General features: G+C 44.7%; 1 protein-coding gene across 9 annotated transcripts in view; it reads right to left on the bottom strand.

The window, feature by feature from the left end:
• EFCAB6 (EF-hand calcium binding domain 6) overlaps window positions 1-15,755 on the bottom strand; it is a 333,133-nt gene that overhangs the window by 246,267 nt on the left and 71,111 nt on the right. For all 9 annotated transcript variants that reach the window (XM_037845944.1, XM_037845943.1, XM_037845941.1 and 6 more), the window contains one exon: window positions 1,920-2,056. In XM_037845944.1, the coding sequence (XP_037701872.1) occupies window positions 1,920-2,056 (137 nt within the window). The remainder of the gene's footprint in view (window positions 1-1,919; window positions 2,057-15,755) is intronic.

Raw genomic sequence — 15,755 nt, 5'->3', positions numbered from 1 at the left:
GGGCAGTGGTGGAATCTTTACAATTGTATGGTCACTAGGACACAAGCACCTAAGTATACATTTCACTGAATCATCACACCAGCCCCACCAGGTAGGCTTCATGGTCCCCATTTCTTTAAGGGAAACTGAGTCTCAGAGAGGCCAGGAGCTTTGCTGAGGCCCTAGAACTAACCAGGGAGGACAGAGCCCAGACTGACCCCGAGGGCAGCACCTCAAAGCCCAGGCCACTACCACCTCACCACATGCCAAATGTTGATATGAAATAGAAAGCTGTTACATGAAAGAAAGGATTAAGAAATGCATTGTTTCCTGCTAAAAAACTAAAAAAGCAAAGTTAATAGTGAAGCAGCTTCTCGAAGAAAGAGGATATTTTTGAGCTTCAATAAGGAAAGCATTAAAGCAATTGAAGAAAGAGTCTACCTTTGATCTTCTGTGCTTCCTATTCTAAAGGAAAGCAATTCTATTATGTAAAATTTCTGACGCCTTATCACGAAAACAGCATTGTTTTTGAGGCTTAAAAAAATCTTGAATAAAAATTTGTGGAGTTCTTTATTATTCAATACTTATGAGATGGGGAAACAGACAGTAACTTTTTTTTATAGATTTACTAGGTTGGAGATTGCAGTGCCAAACACAAGGTTTATTGTCAAATAAAACACTGTTTTGTTTTTTGATTGCCTGTTTTAGAAGAGTGTTGCTTCTGTTCTATAATTGCGTGCACAAAATTATTTAATTTGTTTTGTTTGGATCTTATTCTGGACACTTTCCCAGCCGGAAAAGATGCAAAAATTAAAACATCTATTATGTCTTTTATATTCTGAGGTGGGTTATAAAGAGGAAAAAAGAGAAAAAAAATTGAAGGACTAGGAAATATCAATTTTTTAAAAGTCTCCTGGCTTTTCTGACCAAGCAGTGTCCATGACACTGTCACATGCCCTCTTGACTTCCCTGCCATGGGGGCAAAGGCCTCTGCCCTATTTCTAGCACTGAGGACACTCCCTTATGCCACGTAAGGGGCTAGAGCAACCCATTTTAACAACAATTGATAACTGCAGTGGAATGGGAAGCTCTTAGGCTGGGGGTCTGGACCCTTGCTAATAGCCTGGAGGATATTTAGAAAAGCGCTTGGGGAAAGGCAGGAAGAGGGAAATTACCTCTTGACTGAGTATCATATAAATTAAGCTAAACGTGGGCTCACCTTCCAGTTGCTTTCATTCAAAACTCAAGAAGTCACACAAGCTAAGCATATGGTTTCTTCTAAATGATCTGGAGTTTATTGGAGGCTCGAAAAACTGAACGGCCAGGCTTCAGTGCACTATCCCCAGGTCAGGAGCAGGTGGCGGCACTTTCAAATGCTTTCAAGCTGCTAAATGCGCTGTTTTCACCATCCCTCTGCTGCAACCCTCCCCCCAAACTTCAGCCACAACAGTTCTCAAAGGAAAATTAAGCTTCTTCATTATCCCAGCATGGAGGGCCAAACTGGGGAGCACATTAACAAATGAATAAATCCCCAAATTTTTAATTCTCTTCCTGACCCCAGGCTTTGTGTAAAAGTCAACAGTGAGGAGGAAACACATGGGATGAGGGCAAAGTGCCAAGGAGGAAAAGAAGGGAAATCGGTGCTGGATTTCTTAAATTATCTGGATGTGTTCAAATCTGCAGGCCAGATGACTTGCACCCTAGGGTACATGGGCAGATGTCACATAACCGTTAGCTATCGGGTTTGAGAATTTATGGAGAGCTTGGAGAACATGGGAGCAGTGCCCAGCAAATGCCTCTCTTTAAAAGAAATTGAGACAGAGAAGGAGGGAGGGAGGAAGATTGATGGAGAGATCAATGAGATCTGAATGCCGGGTCCCATTCGGAAACTGGCTAAAAGTTCTGCTAAGAAATTTCTCACCGTATCTTGGTTTACTCACATTTTGTATTCATCATCGCTCATCTTCAAACAGAAGGTCTCCAGGACCCTTCTGAGATCATGTGCTTGAACCAGTCCAGTCTCGTTAACATCGATGAGTTTCAGGGCTTTGAAAACAGTTTTAATGTTTTTGAAAATCTGCACATAAAAAGTGATTTGGAAAAAAGTCAGAAGATTCAATGTTCAAAACCAAAAATGGTAATAAAAACTGTGGAAGTATTTTTGAATACTTCTTGTAAAATAAAATGTTTTCAAAGACTCACAGTGGTAGGCATTGCAAAATGACATGTCTATGGAAAAGAGAACACTGCATTCATTGAATGTCTTCAAGGCAATTTTCCCTGTAAATGGTCTTAGTATGTTTTTTAAAAAAAGAAAAAAGTCTTCCTGATATAAAGCAATAAGTTTTATACACAATTCATTCCTTTTTAGAGTCATATGAAAAATCTTTTTTGTTAATTGATACTTAAAAACTACAGTTCTGGCACAGCTGGACTTGTACAATTTTTATTTTTCACTGCCATATGCAAACTATTTTTACAGGGAGATAAAAAATATGACTGTACATTTCAGCCACTCCAAATTTCTTAAAGGTATTATAGAAAACTTTTAATGAGATCAACCACAGACACAGAATGTGCATATTTACTGGGCACACAGACTTGCCAGGTATTTGGCAGTCCCCGGGCAAAGGCACAGACAGCCGGGCTGTGTGGCTCTTGCCTCAAACAACATCAACTGTGAAGAAGAAACATCCTCTGGGGGTCATATATGGTTCAAACCTCTCAAAGCATTCCCCATTTCCAGTAAAGGAAACTAAGGTTCAGAGAGGCTACGTGAATGACCCAACGTCACACAGCCAGAAAGTATGATGCTGGATGCAAAGCCACATCTTTCCTTCAACCACTCTACCCGTTGTGCACAAGCAGTAACAACAATAGTGCAATAGTTCCAGCAGGGAAGATAAGACATGAAAGGAAATCCGCACCAAAACTTGAGACCAACAGACATCTCAAACTGCTCCCCCGCAGTCTTCCCATCCCAATAAATGGTAAACCCATTTTACCACATTCTTTTTTTCTCACATCCCATATCCAGTCTGTCAGCACAGCCGATCAGCCCTGCCTTCAGAACATTTCCAAACTCCGACCATGTCTCAGCACCTCCGCCTCATGCCCTAGGACTTCTTCAGTGGTCTCCTACCCGGTCTTCCAGTTTCCAATGTGACCCCACAGCCTCCCCCGTGCAGCAGCCAGGGCGCCCGTCTGAGCTCACCCATCATCCGCCCAGAACCCTGTGGGGGCTCCCACGGCCTCATCTAAATGGCAAAGCCTTGCGGTGACCTACAGGGCAGGCACCATCGGGCTTCAATCCCCCCTCCCTGGCCCCTTGCTCACTGCTTTCCAGCCAAACCAGCTCCTGGCAGTTCCTCATGCAGGCTGGATTCCTCTGGCCTCAAGGAATTACATTTGCTGCTCCTTCACCCTGGAACATTCTTTCCCCAGATATCCACTGCTCACCCCCTCACAGTCAATCGGGTTTCAGCCCAAACGTCACTTATTGAAAAGGCCTTCCTGACTGCCTCTCTCAATTAGCTCGCCCTGCCCCCATCACTCTATCTTCCTCTTCAAAGCACTTCTCACCAGCAAATAATATCATATGGGTCTGTCTTTGTTGTCTGTCCCCCCCACCAAAATGTCAGCTCTCTGAGAGCAGGGTTTTATTCACTGCTTCATCCCCAAGGTCTAGAACAAAATCTGACACCACGCAGATGCTCACTAAATATTTCTTCTTTTTGCCTGATTGGGAAAAAAGCCATGCTCCGAAGAAGCCTGGTTATATATCAGTAAATACCTCCTCAGACAATTGGTCCATAGATGCAGAATATTTGATTATAATAACATGTTAATTGAACAAACATTTGTTGGATGTCTGGTAAAGCCCATGCCAAGTGCTTCATGCAAATCCTACTTCTAACAACTAGAGAACTTTGGCTAAAAGATCCCATTTTCCTGAAACTGGGGATATCAAGGGAAGAAGAGAGGGCTCATTGGCTCAAGGGGAAATGGCTCCTGAGTGTCCAGCCTCAGCACAGCCACTTTGTCTCAAGGAATCTAAAGGAGCTCCAGCCCGAGAACACTGGTTCCCATGGCCAAATAAAATAAAAATCTCAGCGCCTTGTCTGCTGAAAATCCCGGTTCACCTCTTCTGGTAAAAGGAGGACAGGAGGCGATGCGCTTTTTTAAAATCCCAAAGCGGCCCATATGGATCTGCAAGCGTGGAAGACGGGAAGCACAAATCTGGCAGAGAACTCACACCCACCAGAGGTATGTCTCCAAGTTTCTTATCATTTGTCAGACTGAAGTTTGGCAAGATCAGAAGAATTTAGCTGCAGATGGTGAGGCTTATCAAAGGCAGCAAAGTAAGGGCTGTGGTGTACAAAATTCGCTCCACACATGAGAGAAGAAAAAGGATAAAGGAATAAAATGGTACTGGTTCACAACAAGAGTGACCATGCCCCGCCCCCCCCCGCCCCCCAGTGCCGTGCCATTCTCTGCTTCCTTGGAGAGGAAGAAGAGGACAGGAGAGGAAAAGCAGAGGAGAGAAAACTCAGGCTGCTTAGCTACCTAGACATTTGCCATTTTAATGTAAGTGGGACAAGTTTGCACTAAGAGCCAACTGTCTCCCAGCATCCTGCTTATCAACCCCCACCCCCGTTCTGTCCTCCACAACCCCCGCTCAGTTCCAGCCATACTGAACTACTTAGAATTCACAAGCATGCCAGCCTCTCTCTTCTCACATGCCAAAAAGCCCTTAGCAGGGCCCTAGACGATCTGACACCCCACTACCTCTCGCCCTCGCCCCCTCCCACACTCTACCTTACTCTCTCCACTCCAGCTACTTGGGCCTCCTTGTTCTTTATCACCCATACCAAGCACACTGAGGCTTCAAGACTTCTGCACAGCTACTCTCCTCTGCCTGGGAGGTTCTCCCTGCAAAATCTGCACGGCTCACAACCCACCCTCATCCAGGTCTCAGTCACGTGCCACCTGCTCATAGAGGCCTTCCCTGGCTGCCCAGGTAAAAGACCACCCCATCTTTTTTGGACCTTTGCTTGCTTCATTTCTCTTCTTAGCATTCATCACACCTCTGTTTATTGTCTTTCTCCCCCCATGGCAATGGATGCTCCCTAGAGCAGGGATGTGATTCTGCTGGCTGCAGGACCCTCAGGGCCAAGACAGTTCCTGGACAGAGGGTGCACACTGAATTTTGGTAGAATGAATGAGCAACTGTGTCTGGTGCCCAGGAGTGCTTTCTGGCCCACCACTGTCCACTCTGAAGCAGGACTCGGGGCTTCTCTTTTGGCTTCCCCAACTCCTCGTCCATCTGACAGCTGGCTCCCTGACTTCTGCCTTGAAACCTTGGTTTATTTCTGCCTCAACTTAGTAACCAGCTCCTTCCCCTGCCCAGTCCTGCCAGGCCTCTGTTCTCTGCTCATTCTGTTCGAAGAAATCCCCACTGCTCTGCAGGAAGAGTGCTCAGAGAGGGCCAAATCCACTGAGAGGGAGAAGAGGGAGCAGAATTAACAAAAACAGAAGGGCCATGACCTGTGGCTTCCTCCCTTCAAATCCAGCCCATGTCCCAGAAAAGAAAATCTGGTCTTGCCCTCATTACTGCCCAAGGAGATCGGCCTGAGGAAGGGTGATTTTCTAGCCTGACTTCATTACCTATGGAGATCCAATGCCCTGGCCTTTACTCCAGGTGCAGCAAACTACAGCCCGTAGCCCAAAGCCAGCCCACCGCCTGTTTCTGTACGACCTGCAAGCTAAGAATGGCGTTTACATTTTTAAATGGTGGGGGGAAATCAAAGGAAGACTAATATTTTGTGACGTGAAAGTTATATGAATTTCAAATTTCAGTATCCGTAAAAAAAATTTATTACAACATGACCACGCCTATTCATTTACATATTGTCTGTGGCTGCTCACGTGCTAGAAGGGCAGAGTTGACTAGTTGGACAGAATCATCTGGCTTGCAAAGTCAAAAATATTTACTAGCTGGCCCTTTACAGAAAAGGTTTACTGGCCCCTGCTTCACTCTCCCCAAGCACCTCCCTCATTTATATCTGAGTGGGTGAAGAAGTGTCAGGGGAGCTTTCTCATGCAGAAATCCAAGGAAAAGCACTGAGGATTTAAAAAGAAAATTAAAAAAAAAAAAAAAAAAGCAAAAGTTACAGCTTTAAACTAAAGGCTCAGGAGCCTGGGGATGGGCCTGAAGCTCTTGGAAGAAGCTGCCTCAACGTGTCTCTTCCCAAGCACCTTCCACAACCCCTGGCATGAGTCTTTGTCCCACTGCACTGTGTGGGCCATGCTGAGCCAGGCATGTCCTTCTGTGCCCTTGCCCGGCTGCCCTCTGCACTGCAGACCCTGAAGCTGGACATGATGTGACCCTCTCCGTGTCCCCGGGACCCAGCTCTGATAGATGCTCGAGGTCTGGAGGATGACAGATGAACCAAGCAATCCAGGGAATGGACTAAAATGCTAGTTCTCCAGTCTGGAAAGCAAGGTGGGAAATGAGCAGGCTAGAAAGCTTTAAAGTTCTGAAGTGTGGCTGTATCCACCAGGACTTGTTCACCTAATGTTTAAAACAAAGAAATGAAGCCCTATTTTACTTGGAAATGAAGTAAAGGAAGGAAGTGATTACTGACTGCACAGGAGGAGATAGGAGCAAAATTTAAATTAATATATTTGAAAAGAGATTTAGACGAATTTATGAAGAGCAGAAACATAAATGTTACTGCAAGAAGCAAACAATATTTGCCCTTGCGGTGTAAAGCCGAGGAGTAGGGAAGGTAAACATCCCTCCCCAGGCATGGTGGTTTGCCCCACCGTAAACCTCCAGCTCAGGGTTGGGGGGACACTGACTGACAAGGCCAGGGTGACAAACTGCTTCTCTTCCCTGCCCTACTCCACGAGGCAGAACAGCCCAGACTAGTCACTGGCTCAGAAATGAGACTCCAAATGCCAGACAACAGCTATGATTCAGGTAATCTGGGAAAAGCAACCCAACTCCTCTAAACTTCAGTTTCATCATGTGTGAAATAGAAATGAGTAAGGGTTAATAGGAAATGAGCTCATGTGCACAGGTGCCTCACACAGGATATACAAGATTACACACATCATGCTTGTTGTGATGAGAATTGCTAGCCAAGAGCAAAGGCTGAGGACAGAGATCCAAATAACAGGGCAAGAAATCCAAATAACAGGGCCACACACACATTCCAGGGAATATGAAGTAGCTGAACCAGCACTACCTCTTACACCTAAGCCTCTCCTCCTCCACTTTTACCACTCAACCACCGAGTATAAGATAACTGAAGCCTAGAGAGAAAGGAAGGTCTTGAGGCAAGAGTCCTGGGCTAAGAACAGGACTGGCACAATGAGTATTTGTTGAATGCATGGACGTACAGATGAATGGATACAAGGATGAGTGGATGGACAGAGGCTGAGTGGATGATGAGTGAAGAATGGATGGATGGATGGATGGATGGATGAATGGACAGATGATGAGTGGATAATGAGTGAAGGATGAATGGATAGATGGATGGATGGATGATTGATGAGTGGATGGAAGACGGATGATGAGTGAATGATAGGTGGATGAATGGATGGATAGATGGATGGATGGCTAAATGGATGGAAGGATGAGTGGATGGACAGATGAGTGGATGATGGATGGATGATGAGTGAATGATGGATGGATGGATAGACGGATGGATGGATGGACAGAAGGATGAGTGGGTAGATAGATGATGAGTGGATGATGGATGGATGATGAGTGAATGATGGGTGGATGGATGGATGGGTGGGTGGGTGGCTGGCTGGCTGGTTGACTGCAGCATCATGGTGAAGTAACTTTGGTAAGCCAAGGAAATCCTTGTACAAACAGGGGCAGACCTACAAGAAGGGGAGATGAGCATCTCATTTCCTGATTATCTCGGTGATCTAATCTGCACCTTCCTTGGGAGAGGAGCTGAGAATTGCACTGGGACAGCAGGGCATGGATGGGGGGCATATTAGAAAGACATGCATTCCTAACATTGGCGTGGAAAGGACCCTTAACCATGGGTTAACTGGACACCAAGAAAGGTGGTGGGCTTGGGCTGTCCTGCTCCCAAGGGGCTGTTCATCACTTGAGGGACCTGAGCATCAAGAGGATGTGAGGCAGACTACCAGGAGTGGGAGCCAAGGAGGCACCATGGATTAAGCTGGAGCTGACCCTCCTCCTCAGGAAACCATGTAGTTCAAGGCCCCCCAAGCACTGCCCTATAAGATAGTAGCCTTTACATGCTGCCGACAGAGGACACCAGTTAAGGGAGAGAAATACACTTGCCTCCTCCCCGCAACCCTCCTCACAGACTCTACATACCAGTGGAGAAAAGCAGCAGACAGAGGAAAGGAGGAACAGGGGAACAGACCCTACCCCTCCCCTAGAACTGGAAGGAGGGGAGGAAAAGGAGGACTTGAACCGTTTATACACCCAAGGTTGTAAAGCTGCACTGCACTTTTTTATACCTGACTGTGACCAGATACCCAGGAGATCCACCCTTCAGGAATGAAAAAGGGAGATTCGCTGGTACCCGTGTGAGAGCAATGAGGGGAAAACTCAACTTGCTTCATATTCGTACCCCACTGAGTTCTGATGGTTCGATAACACACAGCTAACCAGGAATGCTATTATTACTCCATAGTTCTTTGCTTAAAATTCTTTTTATAGCACTTCGAGCTCCAGGAAGGAAAGCTGTGAACCCAAATAAATATGACCACTCAGACTTTCAAGGAGATGAGAAAAAGCCTGATGCTTCCTCGCTAAAACCCAGAATTCCCACTGAGGCTGCAAAACTATCCCTCTCTAGCTTGGCTCTGATGTGGCCCTGCCCAGAGGGAAGGGACACTTCTCAGGCCAGAGCACTACCTGCAAATTAACTGAAACCTTCCACAGTGATATTCTTACTGGCTCCAGTTCAGCTGTTTTCTGTGCAGCTCCTCACCCACAGCTCTTTTTTAATCTACTTCCTAGCAGGAAGGGAGTTGGAAGCCAATGCTGCCACCGAGTCCCCTGCCACACCCATGGACTGAACCCCAAGGGGAGGGTCAGCCTCGAGCAGCCCCTCTGTCCCGTCTGCAGCAAAACGGAAGTGTCCAGCATCCACTGCTGTCGGGCACCTTTCTGTCACAACTGTTAAACTTGTTTTAAAATTTTAAAGTAAAGTTTTTAAAAGAGACCATGAAAAAGGATTTCTCTTACAATAAACACATCAATGCTCATTTTCCTTATTATTCTACTTTTGGCTATTTTGTATAAAATCTTTAATTAAAGTTTTTCTTTGAAATTGTCATTATCAACCCAGAAGAAAGAAAAGGGGAAAAAAAGAACAACACAGCTGTGCAGATATGAAGCGCTATTCAGGACTAAATGAACTGGAACGAAATAAGTAGCTTGACTGTTACGTTCTTAGTTTTGGCTCAGTGTTCTCAATAGCACAGTCTAACTTGTCACTTTATATCGATTCCATCTGTTTACACTCTGCAGAGTATTGGCTTCCTACCGTGAACATTTCCTATTTACCAGCTGGTAGAGATGAGCCAAACCAGATAGGAAAAAATTAGACTACATTCAGAAGCTCATAAACACAAACTTTCAATCTGGAGACATGTGGGAGGAGAGCGCCAGGCGGTGCTCACCTTTAACAAAGGCTTCGCCTCCCCGCCCCCACTGCTGATGCTTTCTCCCCCTGCTCTGGTTCTCTCCCCCACAGGCCAAGGGCTATGCAGAACTCGGGGAGTGAATACATATTCTGCCTTTGCCAAAAATTGGACAAAACTTACATAAAAAGACATCCAAATAAGATCCATGGAGATGGAGAAAAGAGGGCTGACTAAAAAAGAGCTAAAGCAACCTTAAAAATTAATATGGTTAGTAGGACTGAGCAAAAATTTGGTTTTAGGTTTCCTTGCAGCCAAGGTGAAGATGGAAACTTGCTGTTATGTATCACACAGGCCACACAAACTTTTCCTCACATTTAATTTTCATTTTTAAAATGTTTACCTGCAATGTATAGCTAAGACTTTTAATAAGAAACTCTAGTTATCCTCTGAACTTGTGATACAGCTATGAAAATAAGCCCCAAATCCATAAACCCAGGGCTTTAAAAAAGGTCTTGATCTAGAAGAAATATTCCTTGTCTCTCCTTTCTCTTTCTTCTTTGCTTGGACATCATGGGAGAAGGTCCTGCTTTGAGAAAGGCAAGCCAATCAAAGAAGAGTGATCAGGTTACACGTGGCTCATGCTGGGCCAACTATCACTCCAGGATTTTGCCAAAATCCAGGCCAACTATAGACCACCCAACTTAGGTGTAGAAAAGGGACTTATCTATCACCTTATCCCAAAGAGGTGTTCCTCCAAATGCAAGCTCCTCTGGATATTAACTGGAGCTGAAAAAATACATACATAGAAAGGCTGTCTTCAGCAACATTAAACGGGTTTCTCCAAGCCTTTTAATATGCTAAAGCACACTATGAATCTTCAAGGGGAAGGAGAACAGTGATGAAGAAGATGGGGACAAATTCTAAAGGATAATATCAGTAGGACCTGGTGATTCAATGAATGTAGAGGGCAAATGAAAGGAAGTCAAAGATGAAGAAGGATATCAAGAGTTCACTTGCAATGAGCTGTAGCTGCCTACGTCCTCACCTCAGCCCCCGCCGACATCTTTCCTCCTGGAAAACTGATCCACTTGTTCCCAAATACCCACACTGGACCTTCTTGCCTTCCTTCCTCAGTTTATTCATTAATTCTAAGAGTTAATGAGCCCCTAGTAACTCCCATCATATTTATCCATTACACTTCTCACAGCAACCTCCTTTCTCATGTCATAACCCCCCTGTCAAAAACCTTCAGTGCAATGGTGGTGATGCTAGCACAACATTGGGAGTGTAGTAATTAGCAGCACTGAACTATATATCTGAATGTGATTAAAAGGGGAAATGTTAGATTGTATATATGGTAATGGAATAAAACTTAAAATAAATCCATGGAGCTGCACTACACAAACAGTGAATCCTAAATTAACCCAGGACTATAGTTAAGATAGCAATTACAAAAATGTGCTTTTATCAAGTGTAACAAATGTACCACACGAATGCAAGGTGTTAATAATAGGATGGTACATGGGAATCCTGTATTATGCATGATTATTATGTAAACCTACAACTTCTCTAGTACTGAAAAAAATAAACAAACAAAAAACCTTCAATGCATCCCCTCATGATTTAGGATTAACACCTGACCTTCAAATACTTCCATTGTTTTCTCCAGCCTGCCTTTCAATATTGATCTGTCTCAACCTGCCTCGAGAAGCACGACTCTCCACAGAAGAGTTACAGGCCATGTCTCCGCACTGTACCCTGCCACATCTTGACTGCCCTCACCTCCACGTCCCTTTCTCCAGCCAGACTGCAAATCCTGAAAGCCGCCTATCACGCATCTCACCCCTACACTGTCTTTAACATGCAGCTAAACCCCATCCATGGTCCAACCCAAGCTCCAATGTCACCTTTCTCAGGAAGTCTTTCCTGACTATTCCAGTTACTGTGAACTCTCCCTACAGAACTTCATCTATTCATCCAACACATATTTGCTGAGCACACAGTAGGTGCTGGGCCCTGTGCAAGGCACTAAGGTGATGGGGATGAAGAGGATACAGAAGGTGCCTGCTCCCAGACAACAGAAACCCTGGAGATAAACAGGTAAACTAAACAAACAAAGCCCACAAGATTTCAGAAAGTGCTGTGTCTGGAGAAAATATACCAACTTTTGATAGGGTAGTCAAAAAGCATCCCCTTGGAGAGGTGACACTCGGGCTGATTTATGAGAAGGATTCAGCCATCTGAAGATCTGAGGAAGAGAATTCCAGGCAGAGAGAGCAGCTGGCGGGAAAGCAGCAAAGACCTGGGAGAGCAAGAGACCGTCCCTGATGCAACCAGAGGCCAGCAGGGCCTAGCAGGCGGAGCTCCCTAAGCCAGGACAAGGGGTTTGGAATTTACTTGACGTGCAACCAAAAGGCAGGAGGCATTTGAACCAGAGGAGTCAGATGAGATCTGACTTCGGTAGTGAACAGATAACTCTGGCCGCTATATAGAGTATAGACTGCAAGGGGGCAGGAGTGTGAACAGGTTGAGAAACCAGTTAAGAAGTTGTTAACAAAGCACAAGTCAGAGACGATGGTGACAACAGGGATGATCTATTTCACTTGCTAATGGACTGGATATAGGAGAGGGGCTAGAAAGGGAGAAAGGAGTCAATGAGTAGGTGAATAGTGGAACCATTTACCCACGGGGGGGGGTGGGGAAGAACAAGGGAGGAAGGCTCCTTGGGATGCACTGGGCAGGACAATCAGAAGTTACATTCTGCCCCATGGACAGTGGTGAATCTGAAGCCCCAGAAGGAGAAGTAAATGTGGGCACTATCAGCAGATAGCCCTCTTATCCTTTCCCTTAGTGACTTTAAACTATAAATGACAACATGCTATCATTTAATAAAGGGATCAGATGTATGTCTTATCTCCTCCAAATGCAAACTTGTATTTTTTTTTAGTATATGGACTCAGCACTATGGTAGAACCATTTTATATTTATTTTCACCCAGAATCCCAACAATATTGGGAAGACCTTGCAATATTGTTTCTCCATTTTGCAGATGAAGAACAGCCCCAAGAGAGGTAGCTCAAGAGGGTCACACAGTAAATGTTGCCGCTCAGATGCACATACGGGCCAGGGAAGTCCAGGTGCTTTGGCCTGCTCCTCCTACACTGAGCTGTTTTAAACACTTACCCCTACAATCTTTTTTGTACTGTTGATTTGCTGCATGCAGGAAGATGTTGTTTAAAAAGAGATAAACTTAGTCTGAAGTAATTACAAATTCTGGTATAAAAGAATCTTTGCTAAGGTTTCCTGATGAAGGCTTTCGCAAATTAATAATAGAGTAACCAAAAATAGGTCTTGAGAAAGAATTATTTTCAATATAATTTTTTTATAAAATGGCAACTGATTATTTTGTGATGTGAAATTTTCTAGATCAAAATGTAAGCGCTACTCTTCATTTAGTTGCACATAGATGCACGAATAAAAGCTGTGACATTATTAATCACTATATTCAGTTATGATTGATAGGCTTTTCTGCGGGGAGGAAAACGTGCCTCAGATACAATCTGTCCCAACAGCTCTGCGATATGCTAATATTTTCTTCAGATGAAAGAGGAGATGTGTTCAAATACCTGTTACAATAGGCGATAATACCAAAGTAGAGCTGATAGAAATGGGATTAGGAGAATGTTACAGCTTAAGAGGAAGCTTGTGCGTTTTAGGAAATGGCCTCATTTTGAGTTTGACGCAGTCTTTTTTTATGAAACAGACTGCATCCCAGTACATTCACTCACACTAATGTGGTATTATAATGTTAAGGTACGCTCATGAAATGGTTGTGATTCTGACTAACAACTGTTTGTTTATTCCTCAAGCAATAATTTTTAAAATTTCTTTTTTAAAGAAAATTCACCTATTTAAGAAAATGAATCTACCCATCACTTTTGTCTCTTTTTCTTGAGGACATTAGAGAGCAAGAAAGCAGCTTAGTACCTATAATTATTTACTAATTGCTTCTGAAATGGCTAAGGCTGCATCTATACAACTGCAAGGCACCAGGGTAATCCCATAAACACTTGCGTTGGATCACTTGGGGTCCAACAGACACACTAGTCACAGCTGACTGGGTAGACCAGATGTTCTGATATCCTGGTGCCCAGGCCCAGAGTTTCCCTGATTTGGGTAGTGATATGATACAAGAACAAACAGGCTAGGGCTTTGGATGTGCTTTGTTTCTTCTTTATATACTTCTGAATTACACATTCTGGAGTTCTAGTCTTTGGTTAAGAACAGGTTTTCTTGCATGAGAGAGAGAGGAAGGCCACAGTTTCTGAACATACTGTGTTCTCATACAGGTCAGAATAGCTTCAGATTTCCCAGTACTTCTCTATACATGGCTTACAACCAGTGTTTTCCTCACCTTAAGTAGCCTCTCCTTTCACTTCCACCTTCACCTCATGTGGTGAATTGATAAATGACAAATCAGAGTATAAAAAGACCGAAACTTTGTTAGCCCAGCAACAAACTGAAGTTTTGCTTTAGTCCATTTTCTTCCTGGCAGAGTCCTCACCCTAAATGTGAAGAACCTGAGTCTCAGGCCTCAGACACTGTCACCTTTCCAGGTGGGAGCTGGGGCCCTGCAGGGCAGGCAGGAGACATAAAAGACCCAAGTGCGGGGCAGACAGAGTTGAAGAGGCAGGACACCAGAGAGAGAAAAGCAAACAAAACTCCTAACTGCCCATCTAGGGTAGACTTTATATGAATAAAAAGATGACTCTGTGGATAGAACAAAATTTAAAAAAAACACACAAAACAAAACAAAATAAAACCCCAAGCTTGGTGGCAATGCCTGGCCTCCATTCATGCAGCCATGGTAAAGAGAGAGACTGATCTGGTAATAGACTACATCTATCCACAGGCTTGACCAGGAGTCACATGTGCTAAATGCAAAAGAAGCGTCAGCACTTTTCCCAAGGAGGCCCTCTGGAGAGGCAGGATTGCCTAGTGGTTGGGGGCAAGGACTCAGGGGCCAGGCTGCTGAGGCTAGAATTGTAGCTTCTCCACCTCCCATCTGTGTGACCTTGTTCAGACTGCTTAGAGTCTATTCTCAGTTTCCTCCTACAGCAACATGGGACGATCACGGCACCTGCCTCATGGGGTTCTCCTTTTAATACACTAAAGCACTTAGCACAGCTCCTAGTAGGTAGTCAACAAGTGCTAGCTATGGAATTTGCAAAACCCAAAAAATTACATTAGGGTCCAAAAGGTTAAGGCCCAGCCAGCCCCAGTGGATCTTCTTAGTGGCTGGCTGAAGGAATCGCTGTTAATTGCTGTCCCAAATCCATTCACCTCTCCTCCCATCTCCTTTCTAACAAAGCCCTCAGTTTTCCATTGTGTTCAGATGTCCCCCCTCCTCAAGAGATTCACACACTTCAGGAGAGGGAAGCCAATCCGCCACCCCAGGGGGATCTGGATTGATCCAGGCCAGCCAAGATGGACCAATTCCATTGTCGGGGGTTGGCTTGGGTGCAGAACATAATTCTGGGCTGTGAGACATGAGGAGAAGCTTTCTCCTGTTTCTAAAGAGCCATATTGGAATGAACAGCACAATGGGAAGAACTGGACATCAGAGTATCTGCATGACATGCCTGGAATGGTGGCAACCTGCTGGGGAGCAGGAGAAGTGAGCCAAAGCAGAGGGAGATGAAACAAACCTCACTGGCTGAGGATGTCACAGAGCTACGGAGTTAACCAAGCCCAGACAGCAATCCCTCCTGACTCCTTAGGTGAGATAAGAAGTTCCTTATTGCTTAAGCTAGTTAAGTTGGGGTCTTCTATTTCTCATAGGAGAGAGCATTCAAACACCTCCAGGGCTGAGGTGAAGCCACCTGGTGGCAGGTAAAGCCTGCCATAGGAAGGGTTTGGTAGTGACTGACAAGGAGAATCAGCTTTACTAAGCAGTGGAGAAGGTACTGACATTTATTGAACATCTACTATGTACCAGGGTTTTCACTTATATTATGGTCATTCATTCTGGAGCTTCCCTGATAGGTAGAGGCTTTGTCACCTCCACTGTACAGATGAGGACATCAGATCTGTGAGAAACCAGTCCAAAGCTCCCCCCCGGGAAGCTG

The sequence above is a fragment of the Choloepus didactylus genome, chromosome 8 (assembly GCF_015220235.1).
Source record: "Choloepus didactylus isolate mChoDid1 chromosome 8, mChoDid1.pri, whole genome shotgun sequence".
In the NCBI taxonomy this organism is placed as follows: domain Eukaryota; kingdom Metazoa; phylum Chordata; class Mammalia; order Pilosa; family Megalonychidae; genus Choloepus; species Choloepus didactylus.
The sequence above is the reverse complement of the archived record's forward strand: the minus strand, read 5'-3'. Positions and strand labels throughout refer to the sequence as shown.